Genomic DNA, 14,474 nt, shown 5'->3' on the forward strand with positions numbered 1-14,474 from the left:
CTGCGTTATATAAACAAACAAGAATTTCAAGAACGTCAACTCGCCGTTCAAAAAAGGACATATCACCTTGTACTGATCTCTGCCACCCGTTCGCGCGTTCAGGGATGTCGCACATAGACGCCGTGCAAGTTCATTGGCGTACTTACCTTTTTATTTCCATTGGGGAATTTGGGATCTTAATTTCCCTATGAACATCAATCTTCATTATATTCTTTATATTCGAGTCAAATCATTAATATGAAAGATACAGTAGATTCTCAATATATGGCAACCTTCTTGTGACATCAATCACCTTCATTATATTCTTCATATTCAAATTATCACATTTCGAGTCAAATCATTAATACGAAAAGTACAGTGGACTCTCAATATATGGCCACCTTCGTGTGGTATCAATATAACTTCAACCATCTTCATTATATTCTTCATGTCCAAATTATCACATCATTTCGAGTCAAATCTTTAATACGAAAAGTACAGTGGATTCTCAATATATGGCCATCTTCGTGTAGTGTCAATATAACATCAACCATCTTCATTATATTCTTCATATTCAAATTATCACATTTCGAGTCAAATCATTAATACGAAAAGTACAGTGGACTCTCAATATATGGCCACCTTCGTGTAGTGTCAATATAACATCAACCATCTTCATTATATTCTTTATATTCAAATTATCACATCATTTCGAGTCAAATCATTAATACGAAAAGTACAGTGGACTCTCAATATATGGCCACCTTCGTGTGACATCAATATAACATCAATCACCTTCATTATATTCTTTATATTCAAATTATCACATCATTTCGAGTCAAATCATTAATCCGAACAGTACAGTGGACTCTCAATATATGGCCACCTTCGTGTGACATCAATATAACATCAACCATCTTCATTATATTCTTCATATTCAAATTATCACATTTCGAGTCAAATCATTAATACGAACAGTACAGTGGACTCTCAATATATGGCCACCTTCGTGTAGTATCAATGTAACATCTACCATCTTCATTGTATTCTTCATATTCAAATTATCACATTTCGAGTCAAATCATTAATACGAACAGTAGACTCTCGATATATGGCCACCTTCCCTAAACTATTTCCCATGGTTGCACAACTATTTGCAAAGAAGCTTGCATCGTTTTGTCGATCAACCTCGATAAGAATTGCAATCTTGAACGCAGTGACACTATAATTCACATTGTTTTGACAATCCGAGGAGGAAAATGAACCAGTTCATGATGGAGAAAGGTCCGGGTCATTTTGGGCCCGCGCGTCAATGTTACCGAGTGTTTTCCTTGATGTTGGAGCAGGACCTTGACAGCGATCATTGAATCGGGGGACCTGCTGCGGCGCAATCAAGGTCCTCGCAGCAGCCAACCCGGGGCTTTTGTATCATTCCTTCGCCACCATGATCTCAGAACATAGCAAAGCTCCGAAAGGGATACTGCTCGATGTGGTTACGGACGTACAAGAGTGCTCGGTGTGTTCGTTCGGGTACGATGCTCAGATTGTGTCTGGTCTTGCAGTTATGCGCGGTGGTCGTGTCCCAGAGGACGATTCTGGACTCCACGGATAATTTGCACCTCTATCGCGGTCTTCGCAAATGGATTTTCCGGAATTTTGGTAGGTTTCGTGAGATTAAGCTTCCGTGCTGTTTCTGTCATGAGACTTTGGACACGTATTCGTATTTCAATATGAAGTATATTAGGTCCATCTTAGGTGCGCATACGAACTTATGCTTTATTGAACTATATTCAGTTACAGTTGATTTTTTGTTACTTACAAAGAGATTTCCTTTGTTTCCTTTATTCATGCAATCAATTATTTGATTAATATTAAGCAAGCATAACGGAGACCCGTTCAGTATGCTAGGAGGATGCATACAGTGTGCAGCATACTGTATGCAGCTGGCTTTCCGGGTCAGCGGTGTTTCTTTACGTCTTAAATATGGTCCTGTGAAATGGTTGTCACGACACTGTTCGTTATAAGGTTCATAAAATAACGAACCGATAAAATTGCCTGCCTTATTTGACCCATTCGATATTCCACGTAACTCTACAGTTCTTATGTAATTTCAGGTATAGAAGAACATGCCCGGAAGTTGTCAGCAGTGTCTCGCCGACAGCTCCAAGAAGAACTACCCCCGGACGTCCCCTTCCCCTGCAACGTAACGGGTACTTACACTATTCGAAATGCATCATTTAATGAAACTTATTAAATATTAAGTATCGACTTATATTTTCTTTCTGTGTCCCCATAGTAACAGCAAACATTTTTGACTAGACGGCAGATCGACGAAGGTACCGGACTCCGTTCACCGTTTGAGACCAGGTGACATAGACGTGATTGCTGCGATCGGCGATTCTCTGACAGCAGGTGCCGGTATTCTTGCGACTAACTTATTACAGGTTGCCATCGAGAACAGAGGAGTCGCGGCGGCCATAGGTGGTCAGGGAAACTGGCGAACGTATTTGACGCTTCCTAACATTCTCAAGGTACGTTATCTCGGATCTCTGTGTCATATCTACAATTTCAAGTCCATTTCACTTGCATTTACCTAACGTTATTAGACGGTATCTTCCCGCTGCGTAAATTCCCGGTTGCGCGCGTCGCACGTGCGCGCGCACCCGTTTTAAGCACCGATTAGCTGCTTGCGTCACGCAATGGCGTCTGAGAGGAAGAAAATGGAGTCGCGAGAAAAGCGCGCGTTCCGTAACTTCCTGCCCTCAGACCCCCTGGCGCGGGAAAATATCTGGGTGCTACTGGGACTTATCGACCGTTATCGGAATGTGATCGCGAATTCTCTTGCAGGAATACAATCCGAATTTAATAGGCTACGCGCTTGGGGATTCTTTGACTTCTCATTCGGCTTCGCAGTTGAACGTCGCTGAAAGTGGTGCGATGAGTAGAGACATGCCCTTCATGGCCAAGTATCTGGTTAATAGGATGAAGAAGGATACCAGGATAAATATGAAGAAGCACTGGAAGGTATGTTAAGCTTGTATTGGTTCGTCAAAGGAAATTCGAGAGTAGAGAACTCTTACCTGGAGTTCTGGACTATTACCTAGAGTTCTAGACTTCTACTAGAGTTCTAGACTCTTACCTAGAGTTCTAGATAACATTAGGAATTCCAAGAACGTGTAGCTTCATATCATATAACGATAATACTACCAAGCATAATTTATTATATTATAATAGTACCATTTCCTTGCAGTTGATCAGTATACTTATCGGACACAACGATTTTTGCAATGACATGTGTTTCTTGCCATCAGCGTCGTCCACTTTGGAAGCGCACAGAACCGACTTGATCGAGACCCTCAGGATATTCCGGGACAATTTACCGAGGACTCTAGTTGCTCTTACTCTGCCGCCTAACTTGAAGTCACTCGTCGATGCCGTCAAAGGACAGCCCGAGTTTCAGTGTTATTTTATGACCCAAATCGAGTGTCCCTGCTTGATGGGGCTGCAATTTCGCGATCGAGTGTTGGAGTATTACGACATTATGACGAGGTAAGGATATTATGAGTTGTGGAGAAAGCAGATGGGATATTAGGGGATGCTGCTTTTCGGTATTTGGCATCTGATGTATACAGGGTGTGTATTATTATATATGGTGTATGATATATGATAATGTGTGATGTATGTATGATACATGATAATATATGATGTATGTATGATATATGATAATATATGATGTATGTATGATATATGATAATATATGATGTATGTATGATATATGATGATATATGATGTATGTATGATATATGATAATGTGTGATGTATGTATGATATATGATAATATATGATGTATGTGTGATACATGATAATATATGATGTATGTATGATATATGATAATATATGATGAATGCATTATATACGATAATATATGATGTATGTATGATACATGATAATATATGATGTATGTATGATAGACGATAATATATGATGCATGTATGATATATGATAATATATGATGCATGTATAATACATGATAATATATGATGTATGTATGATACATGATAATATATGATGTATGTATGATATACGATAATATATGATGCATGTATGATATACGATAATATAACACCTTGCATCTGTATACCTGAAGACACAAAATGAACAGAGAAACTCTGAAACGTCCAATATGAAAATTATTTAGGATAGTTGCAAATAGAAAATTTAATCAACGTATTTAGACAAAAATCCAATACCTAATCTTACACATTTCTAACATTAGTTTTTCTTTTTAGATGGCAAAAATTAGAGGAAGAAGTAGCCAACTATCCAGAGTTTAATAAAAAGGATTTCACAGTGACAGTTGTGTCCACTCTCAGGAAAGCTACAATGCCAAAAAATGAACGTGGAATCGGAGACATGACGTATTTCTCTGCTGACTGTTTCCACGTCAGTCAGAAAGTTAATGCAAGATGTAAATACATTTTATAATTACATTTATTATAACGGTTCAGATACTGAATTGTCGATAATATTTTCAAGATGCGAATGGACTGTGGAACAATCTGCTGGAGCCGGTTGGAAACAGAACCGAAAACTGGTATCCACCGTATGAAAGATTTTTGTGCCCCTCACCGGAGAAGCCATTTTTTACGACACGCGAGAACTCGCATTAGCAATGATAGATATTATACTAAAGGACTTTACTCGCCAACTCGTGGTTCGACATCGGGTACTTCTGGGCAGCCATCTTAACGTAAACGGTGATCGCAAGATGGCCGCCTGGTGGCGTCAGCTGAGCGCCAGCTATTTTTGTCGATTTTTGCTTTTCAACTGGTGCGTACAACTCGAAGAAGTTTGCCAGAATACTTGTTTTTTGAAACGATGCGAATAAAAAGCTGTACGACATTTATTGATTAGAAATTGTATCGATATTTCAAAGAATGTTCAGATGTAAATGTTCACGAAAAAATTTGTGCAGATCGATGAAATAGTTCCTGCGTGTTTGCAAAGCACAGAATGCTTCGAAAGAATGCAAGTTGGACAAAACTGGTTATTGATTGATGAACATATCAAAATGAATAGCAACCTTCTTTTATTATCGAGTTTTTTGTATAATTTCATCGTGCTCGAGTTGATCAAAATGGACACATGTTTGATGTATGATCTTACTGATTTATGAATAGCGACTGAAATATTTTTAACGCGTTACATTGTGATTATTTTTCACCTTCCTTATAAATAGATAAATTCTTATTAATCATTGTAAATCAGAACCAATTTTAGGTTATAAGTGGAAATTTACGTCAGCCATTTTCCTTTGCAGCGCCGCCATAGCCGCACTAATAGTTTTCTCAAAAATGAATAACACTTTCGAATAAAATACTTTTACTTAAAAAATAAAGCGATTCAGTTCTTCGGACTGTTCCATTTTATTCTGGAACATCCTGTATACGATTTGCAATGTTTGCTTGCGTAAACTGCGTCACTAATTACTGGTTTAGTTCTCTTTCCTTATCAACGATTGTATCATAAATACTTCTGGTGAATAATGGTAATGGCTTTAAATAGCATTGAACGTTTCTGCATATAATATACAAATCGTATACATTTTTTTTACGCAAATGGAAATTAAGTTTTTTCCCTCATTCCAAACCTTGTGCACATCAGTTTTAGTATTTAATTAAGGACGAATGAAGTATATGAAGAGGAAACGTCTTAATTGCATCGTAACTTGAGGATTACACGATAAAAAATTCATCCGTTGATAAATCCCGTCTAACTAAACCATAAAATTGAAATGGACGACTCATTAAACAAAGATGTTGTATAATCATGTAGGTTTTTTTAAACGTGTAACGAGAAGTTGGTTCAAAAGAAAGATCGCTGTAAAAGTGACAGATAATTGTCTGCTATATGACTGCTGGATAAATGTCCGCTATACAGTTGACTACTTAATAACTGTCCTTTATTGTTCGTTATGCAATTGACTACTTAATAATTCTCCTCTATTATCCGCTATACAATCGACTGCTTGCTACTTGTCCGCTATACAATTGACTGCTTGATAATTGTCCGCTATACAATTAATAATTGTCTTTTATACGATTCACTGCCGGATAATTATCCGCTATACACTTGACTACTTAATAACTGTCCTCTATTGTCCACTATACAATTGATTACTTAATAATTCTCCTCTATTATCCGCTATACAATCGACTGCTTGCTACTTGTCCGCTATACAATTGACTGCTTGATAATTGTCCGCTATACAATTAATAATTGTCTTTTATACGATTCACTGCCGGATAATTATCCGCTATACACTTGACTACTTAATAACTGTCCTCTATTGTCCACTATACAATTGATTACTTAATAATTCTCCTCTATTATCCGCTATACAATCGACTGCTTGCTACTTGTCCGCTATACAATTGACTGCTTGATAATTGTCCGCTATACAATTAATAATTGTCTTTTATACGATTCACTGCCGGATAATTATCCGCTATACACTTGACTACTTAATAACTGTCCTCTATTGTCCACTATACAATTGATTACTTAATAATTCTCCTCTATTATCCGCTATACAATCGACTGCTTGCTACTTGTCCGCTATACAATTGACTGCTTGATAATTGTCCGCTATACAATTAATAATTGTCTTTTATACGATTCACTGCCGGATAATTATCCGCTATACACTTGACTACTTAATAACTGTCCTCTATTGTCCACTATACAATTGATTACTTAATAATTCTCCTCTATTATCCGCTATACAATCGACTGCTTGCTACTTGTCCGCTATACAATTGACTGCTTGATAATTGTCCGCTATACAATTAATAATTGTCTTTTATACGATTCACTGCCGGATAATTATCCGCTATACACTTGACTACTTAATAACTGTCCTCTATTGTCCACTATACAATTGATTACTTAATAATTCTCCTCTATTATCCGCTATACAATCGACTGCTTGCTACTCGTTCGCTATACAATTGACTGCTTAATAATTGTGCTCCATACGCTTGACTGCTTGATAAATGTCCGCTATACAATTGACTACCTAATAACTGCCATCCAATTGACCGCTTGCTAATTGTCCACTATTCGTTCCTTACTTAGCTGCTAGCCACTAGTCTGTCAGATAATGTTACCTGCATCGAATTTGATAAAAATTACCGCCTTCTAAACACACCAACCTCACACGCCAACTACTGACTTAAAGAACAGTACAAATGTACATACAATTTACATTTATCAAATATTTAAATACTCAAACTGTCCAAGTAATGTCAAGTTCAAAGTCGGATGCAGTTCTCATAGCATCACAATATGGAAGTTTTTCCACCACAGATGTTGAAGGACGATCTTAACACTTATCATTGAATTGTTCGACCCAGACCGATATAATCGATGTTTCCGGTAGTAACAACTTTTTATCGCTCCGCGTTAGTCTCAGGGTGTGGTAAAACTTTGTCAAAGACGCTATTTAACGTTGACGGGTGATCACAGGCACAAGTGCTCGGTTTGTCGTTCCAGAATGATGCTCGCTTTGTGTCTCGTCCTGCAATTGTGCGTGTTGGTTGCATCCCAGAAGACGGGATTGGACTCTCCGGAAAATTTGTTTCTCTTGCGTACCTTACGGAAATTGTCTTTTACCATTTTCGGTAGGTGATCTACGAACTATGGTATCTTCCTCGACGGTGCCATTTCGTGCGGTGTCTCGTGGGACTTCGAGATTAAAAGTTTCGTGCAAATTTGTGCTCCGAATTTTTTCTCAGAAACCGGTGTTTCACTTATTTAGTTCATTATATTCTAATACATTTTTACGCCATATTTCGACCAGTTACGGTCGTTTAAACACACCAGAAGACACGAGTGTTTATCGCTGTCACTGGCATTTTTATTTTCTTTTATAGACAGATAACTTTTTTTCTGACTTCAATTATCGTATCGGGCCTGCAGAAATCGTTCCATAAAACTTTATTAAAATTTAAGAGAAACTGCGTTTAACATCGAAAGCTACGTCCACAATTCAGCACACTAACAGATTCCACAAATGAACATCGTTGTCATCAATTATGCAAATAATTTTATTATTTACTAGCAGCTTCAGTAACCTTTAGAATAATTTCTGCGATAACCTAAATAGAAAGCTGTTTCTATAATAAGCAGATCACGGCCTAACAAAAGCAGTTACATCTGTCATTATTCGCACTAGAAATCAAGGTCCCAGAATATCATTAACATCGAAGTAAACATCGACACAAGAAATCGATTAAACAGTATCTCTAACATCATAAAAAAATGTGACGATTGTTTGCTGATTAATAAAACATCGTTTTGCAGGGGGGACCGATGAGTATCGGAGAGCGTCACCCGAAAGCCGATGGCGCATGCAGCCGGAAGTTCCTCCGCACGTTCCGTTCCTCTGCAATGTGACGGGTCTCTAATTAACAGAATTCGAAGAAATAAGCTTCTGTTCTTCACAATCTTAATAATCGAAGGTATTTTAGGCGGAAGATCACCGGTGGTGCCGGATTCGGTTCACCGTTTGAGGCCGGGGGACATAGACGTGATTGGTGCACTCGGTGATTCGCTGACGAGTGGTTACGGAGCTCTTGCGTCGAACATTTTAGACTTTCCCATCGATTACAGAGGAGTCGCGGCGACCATAGGTGGTCAGGGAAACTGGCGAACGTATTTGACGGTTCCTAACATTCTCAAGGTACGTTATCTCGGATCTCTGTGTCATATCTACAATTTCAAGTCCATTTCACTTGCATTTACCTAACGTTATTAGACGGTATCTTCCCGCTGCGTAAATTCCCGGTTGCGCGCGTCGCACGTGCGCGCGCACCCGTTTTAAGCACCGATTAGCTGCTTGCGTCACGCAATGGCGTCTGAGAGGAAGAAAATGGAGTCGCGAGAAAAGCGCGCGTTCCGTAACTTTCTGCTCTCAGACCCCCTGACGCGGGAAAATATCTGGGTGCTACTGGGACTTATCGACCGTTATCGGAATGCGATCGCGAATTCTCTTGCAGGAATACAATCCGAATTTAATAGGCTATGGGCTTGGGACTTCCTTGGCTTTTGAGGAGGCTGCGCAGTTGAACGTCGCTGAAGACGGCGCGATAAGTAGAGACATGCCCTTTATGGCCAAATATCTGATCAGGAAGATGAGGCGGGATCCTAGGATAGATATAAGAAAACATTGGAAGGTAAGTACCTCTATTATTTTCAAGTAATTTGGTCAACGATTGTCACTGTCAATTGGTTAAGTCAAGAACATATTACTGTACTTAATACGACAGTATTTTATCGCACACTGCGATGTGATATCCACTGTATAATAATAATAACTGTTTCATATTTTGGTTATGTTAATTTCTTGCAGCTAATCTACATATTTATAGGCCACAATGACATCTGTACCGATTCTTGTTACGTGCCGCGGATATTGGACGTCGTGGAAAATCACAGAACGGATCTGATCGAGACCCTGAGGATACTGAAGAATAATTTACCGAGGACTCTCGTTAACATTATAATGACAGCTAACTTGAAGACGCTGTCGGAAGAAGCAAATGAACGAAGAACGTTAGAGTGCTATTTTTTGCCACGAGTAGAGTGTCCATGTTTATTCGGACTCCCACATCAACACCGAAGGGCAGAAATCTATGATGTACTTAGAAGGTAAATGTGCTTTCAGAAAATTGAACGTCAGGATGCTTTAAGGGACTCGTTTACGGTGTCTATATTTATTTCGACTATTACTTTATTAGGTTCCATGAAGTGGAAATGGAGGTTATACGTTATCCAGAATTCAATAGCAAAGATTTCACGGTGGTATCTTCTCCTATAGTTTCCAATTCCTATATACCGCGTACATGTGACGGACGTAGGGATTTGTCATATTTCTCCATTGACTGTTTCCACATAAGCCAGAAAACTAATGCAATGTGTACGTTATATAAACCTTTGAAATACTCGCCACATTTGTTAGGTAAACGCTCGCTATGTGCACGTCCGTTTAACGCACGATAGGTCGCCCCTCTCTCATGCGCGCTACTAGCGCACGCACACGTTTCTTGCTCTGACCAATGAACGGACGAGTAGCGGGAGAGGCGCGCGCAAGACTACGCGCATTAAGCAAGCGTTTACTTAAGGCGCTGTCAATCGGAAAGCCTCGAGTCGTGTATTTAACGAGTCTTTCCAGTTAAGCTACTAATTTCTCAATTCTTATGATATTTTCAAGTTGCCAACGGTCTGTGGAACAACCTGTTGGAGCCAATTGACAACAAAACCGACTCTTGGGGTCCGCTGTTCGAAAAATTTTTGTGTCCCACACCGGAGAGGCCGTTTATAGTAACGCGAGAAAATTCCCAGATGATGTTTGGTACTTCATAGCAAGATATGTAAAATATTGAACGAAGTATCTCTTGTACCGATGTCGACGAGTTGGCGCGCGAAGAGAAAAAATCAACAAAAATCTGCTGACGCTCAGCTGACGCCAAACCGCCATTTGCAATCGGTGTACATTTAAGATGGCGCCCAAAAGTACAATACCGATGTTAACCCACGAGTTGGCGCACGGAGCCGACGTGTTTAGAAGAGCTAGTCAGAATAGAAAAATGGACGCCTCACACGTATTTTCGGCGGAACAATTGGCTCTCGCCGGTCACGCGCACCGATTAGGCGAAAAACAATGAGAGTCGGCAAACGTCTCTCGAGTGAGCGAGATAGCCATTGCCTTCTGCAGTTGTTGTCATTATTATTCTTATGCGCCGAAATGTAACTGGAAGTGTTCACGGTGAGGAGCTTCTTTTACTTTGGGTCACGCGCCATCTCGTGGGTTATCTGTATGTCGATTGTCGACATCTGAAGCTGTCTAAAATTTGAAGGTATCGTGTGGACAGTTACCGAGAGCACCTATCTAAAGTCTCTTTCAAATGGGACATAAACTTCCATGTGGACACTTATCAAGAGCTATCTAAAACTTGAAGCCGTCCATCTGACTCGTGGGTTGACATCGATACCTATTTTCTCACGGTGTGAAAATAGGTCATGTGTGATAATTTATAATAGTCGATTCAAAATGCGATTTTACCTGGCGATAGTATTTATTTGTACAGCGCGTTTATTCTCACTTGATGGGAATTCGAATCGAGAGTCCACTTGGGGAAACTAAATGAAACAGGAAATATTAATCTGCCTATTTTATTCAGTATGTGGGTCGTTGAACCGTAGCAATGTGGTAACTTGTGACTAAAAGATCTTTTGCTTATATGGGAACATTGTGAAAGTGGGCTCGATATATTTCGCGAACCACTCAATTTAAATGTCAAAGACTATGCCAAAATTACACTCTTCGATTTTATCTCTGTTTATGTAGGCACCATTCGAGGAGTTTTGGGTATATGGGAAGGCAGATTTTTTAGAATTTGGGAATTTGTGAAATTGGGGATTTGAAAATTGGCATTCGGGAGATTAAGTTTGTGAGAATTTGGAAATTTGCAAATTGGAAATTTTGAGAATTGAGGATTTGGGAATTTTGGGGAGTTGGAAAATTTGGCTTTTGAGAATTTGGGAATTTGTGAAATTGGGGATTTGGAAATTGGCATTCACTAGATTAAATTTGAGAGAATTTGGAAATTTGCAAATTGGAAATTTTGAGAATTGAGGATTTGGGAATTTTGGGGAGTTGGAAAATTAAGCTTCTGAGAATTTGGGAATTTGTGAAATTGGGGATGTGCAAATTGGCATTTGGTAGATTAAGTTTGTGAGAATTTGGAAATTTGCAAATTGGAAATTTTGAGAACTGGGGACCTGGGAATTTTGGGGAGTTGGAAAATTTGGCTTTTGAGAATTTGGGAATTTGTGAAATTGGGGATTTGGAAATTGGCATTCACTAGATTAAATTTGAGAGAATTTGGAAATTTGCAAATTGGAAATTTTGAGAATTGAGGATTTGGGAATTTTGGGGAGTTGGAAAATTAAGCTTCTGAGAATTTGGGAATTTGTGAAATTGGGGATGTGCAAATTGGCATTTGGTAGATTAAGTTTGTGAGAATTTGGAAATTTGCAAATTGGAAATTTTGAGAACTGGGGACCTGGGAATTTTGGGGAGTTGGAAAATTTGGCTTTTGAGAATTTGGGAATTTGTGAAATTGGGGATTTGGAAATTGGCATTCACTAGATTAAATTTGAGAGAATTTGGAAATTTGCAAATTGGAAATTTTGAGAATTGAGGATTTGGGAATTTTGGGGAGTTGGAAAATTAAGCTTCTGAGAATTTGGGAATTTGTGAAATTGGGGATGTGCAAATTGGCATTTGGTAGATTAAGTTTGTGAGAATTTGGAAATTTGCAAATTGGAAATTTTGAGAACTGGGGACCTGGGAATTTTGGGGAGTTGGAAAATTTGGCTTTTGAGAATTTGGGAATTTGTGAAATTGGGGATTTGGAAATTGGCATTCACTAGATTAAATTTGAGAGAATTTGGAAATTTGCAAATTGGAAATTTTGAGAATTGAGGATTTGGGAATTTTGGGGAGTTGGAAAATTAAGCTTCTGAGAATTTGGGAATTTGTGAAATTGGGGATGTGCAAATTGGCATTTGGTAGATTAAGTTTGTGAGAATTTGGAAATTTGCAAATTGGAAATTTTGAGAACTGGGGACCTGGGAATTTTGGGGAGTTGGAAAATTTGGCTTTTGAGAATTTGGGAATTTGTGAAATTGGGGATTTGGAAATTGGCATTCACTAGATTAAATTTGAGAGAATTTGGAAATTTGCAAATTGGAAATTTTGAGAATTGAGGATTTGGGAATTTTGGGGAGTTGGAAAATTAAGCTTCTGAGAATTTGGGAATTTGTGAAATTGGGGATGTGCAAATTGGCATTTGGTAGATTAAGTTTGTGAGAATTTGGAAATTTGCAAATTGGAAATTTTGAGAACTGGGGACCTGGGAATTTTGGGGAGTTGGAAAATTTGGCTTTTGAGAATTTGGGAATTTGTGAAATTGGGGATTTGGAAATTGGCATTCACTAGATTAAATTTGAGAGAATTTGGAAATTTGCAAATTGGGAATTTTGAGAATTGGGGACCTGGGAATTTTGGGGAGTTGGAAAATTACACTTTCAAGAATTTGAAAATTTGGAATTTGTACGCATTTAAAAAATCAAGTCTCTGAAAAGTCCAAAATTTCATAATTGATAAATCTGTAAACATACATTCCCCTCGCCATGTAACCTAACCAATTAACCTCATGAATAAAACATCCAATTAACTTATCAATTAATATACATTTTTTCCTTAATTGTACACTTTCTAAAGCTCGATAAAACAATATACATATATCAATCAAAGTGGTTCCTCAAACAAGTGACATAACAAAAAAAGCATAAATTAAGTCGAATTTCAGGTTCGTAAACCGCGCAAGATTTGGGCCAACGCTACGTGAAAGTATAATAGTTATTAGCATATTTTTAAAATGGGCTTACGAGTTTACCTCAACCAACCACAAAACACCACATCTCGAAAAATTACGAAACGATATTTTGCTTTCGGTAACCGAATTCGTTGATATAATACAATTGTTATGGAATATCCATTAACAAGGATAAACGACGCCATTTTAGGCAACTGCCATTTCTAGCTCGAAATCTTGCGTAATCGTCCTTCATGATGCAATCGAGATTATTTCACTTCGGTTACGTAATTTTTTATTCCCCTTCGGTTCGGTTTGTAATAAATTTCCTTTTAGTTACTTTCATTTACAGTTTCATTATTTTTGTCGGACACTAATACCATATACTTGTATTGTTTATATTTTATAGTACATTATACTAACATTAAGAGCAATATTTATATTTGTAAATGTTCTTTTTAAGTACTTAAAAATTTTACTTAAAGAACATTCATTATCAAACATTTATATTAAAGTGAGGTCAATAAAAAATAATTGAAGAAGTTCAATCTATGATCAATAGACTTTGAAGAATTGTTTGAACCTTCTGTCATTTATATTTGTAACTGTTCTTTTTAAGTACCTTCAAATATTATTTTTAAAAAATTCATTATGTTCATGTAAAAGTGAGGTTAACAAAAGGTACCTTCAAAAATTATTTACAGAAAATTTATTATATATATTCATGCAAAATTAAGGTTAATAAGAAGTACCTTCAAAAATGATTTACAGAAAATTTATTATATATATTCATGTAAAAGTGAGGTTAACAAAAGATACCTTCAAAAATTATTAACAGAAAATTCATTATATATATTCATGTAAAAGTGAGGTTAACAAAAGGTACCTTCAAAAATTATTTACAGAAAATTCATTATATATATTCATGTAAAAGTGAGGTTAACAAAAGGTACCTTCAAATATTATTTACAGAAAATTTATTAAATATATTCATGTAAAATTGAGGTTAATAAGAAGTACCTTCAGAAATTATTTACAGAAAATTTATTA

At 37.5% G+C, this 14,474-nt stretch overlaps 1 protein-coding gene across 2 annotated transcripts; it reads left to right on the forward strand.

Annotated features, from left to right (window-relative positions):
• Positions 1-442: 442 nt before the first annotated feature.
• Positions 443-13,974, forward strand: LOC100883882 (phospholipase B1, membrane-associated-like). 2 transcript variants are annotated; one of them, XM_076541581.1, is made up of 12 exons: positions 443-1,638; positions 2,094-2,189; positions 2,299-2,510; positions 2,827-3,003; positions 3,230-3,528; positions 4,269-4,447; positions 8,344-8,439; positions 8,511-8,722; positions 9,039-9,215; positions 9,392-9,690; positions 9,780-9,958; positions 10,253-13,974. In XM_076541581.1, the coding sequence occupies exons 1-12, from the start codon at positions 1,467-1,469 to the stop codon at positions 10,402-10,404; spliced, it is 2,250 nt and encodes a 749-aa protein (XP_076397696.1). In that variant the 5' UTR covers positions 443-1,466; the 3' UTR covers positions 10,405-13,974. The 2 variants fall into 2 exon arrangements, with proteins under 2 accessions (XP_076397696.1, XP_076397697.1); XM_076541582.1 differs by lacking the exon at positions 9,780-9,958 and having other exon boundaries at positions 785-1,638.
• Positions 13,975-14,474: the final 500 nt, after the last annotated feature.

This window comes from Megachile rotundata, chromosome 16 (assembly GCF_050947335.1).
Source record: "Megachile rotundata isolate GNS110a chromosome 16, iyMegRotu1, whole genome shotgun sequence".
In the NCBI taxonomy this organism is placed as follows: Eukaryota; Metazoa; Arthropoda; class Insecta; order Hymenoptera; family Megachilidae; genus Megachile; species Megachile rotundata.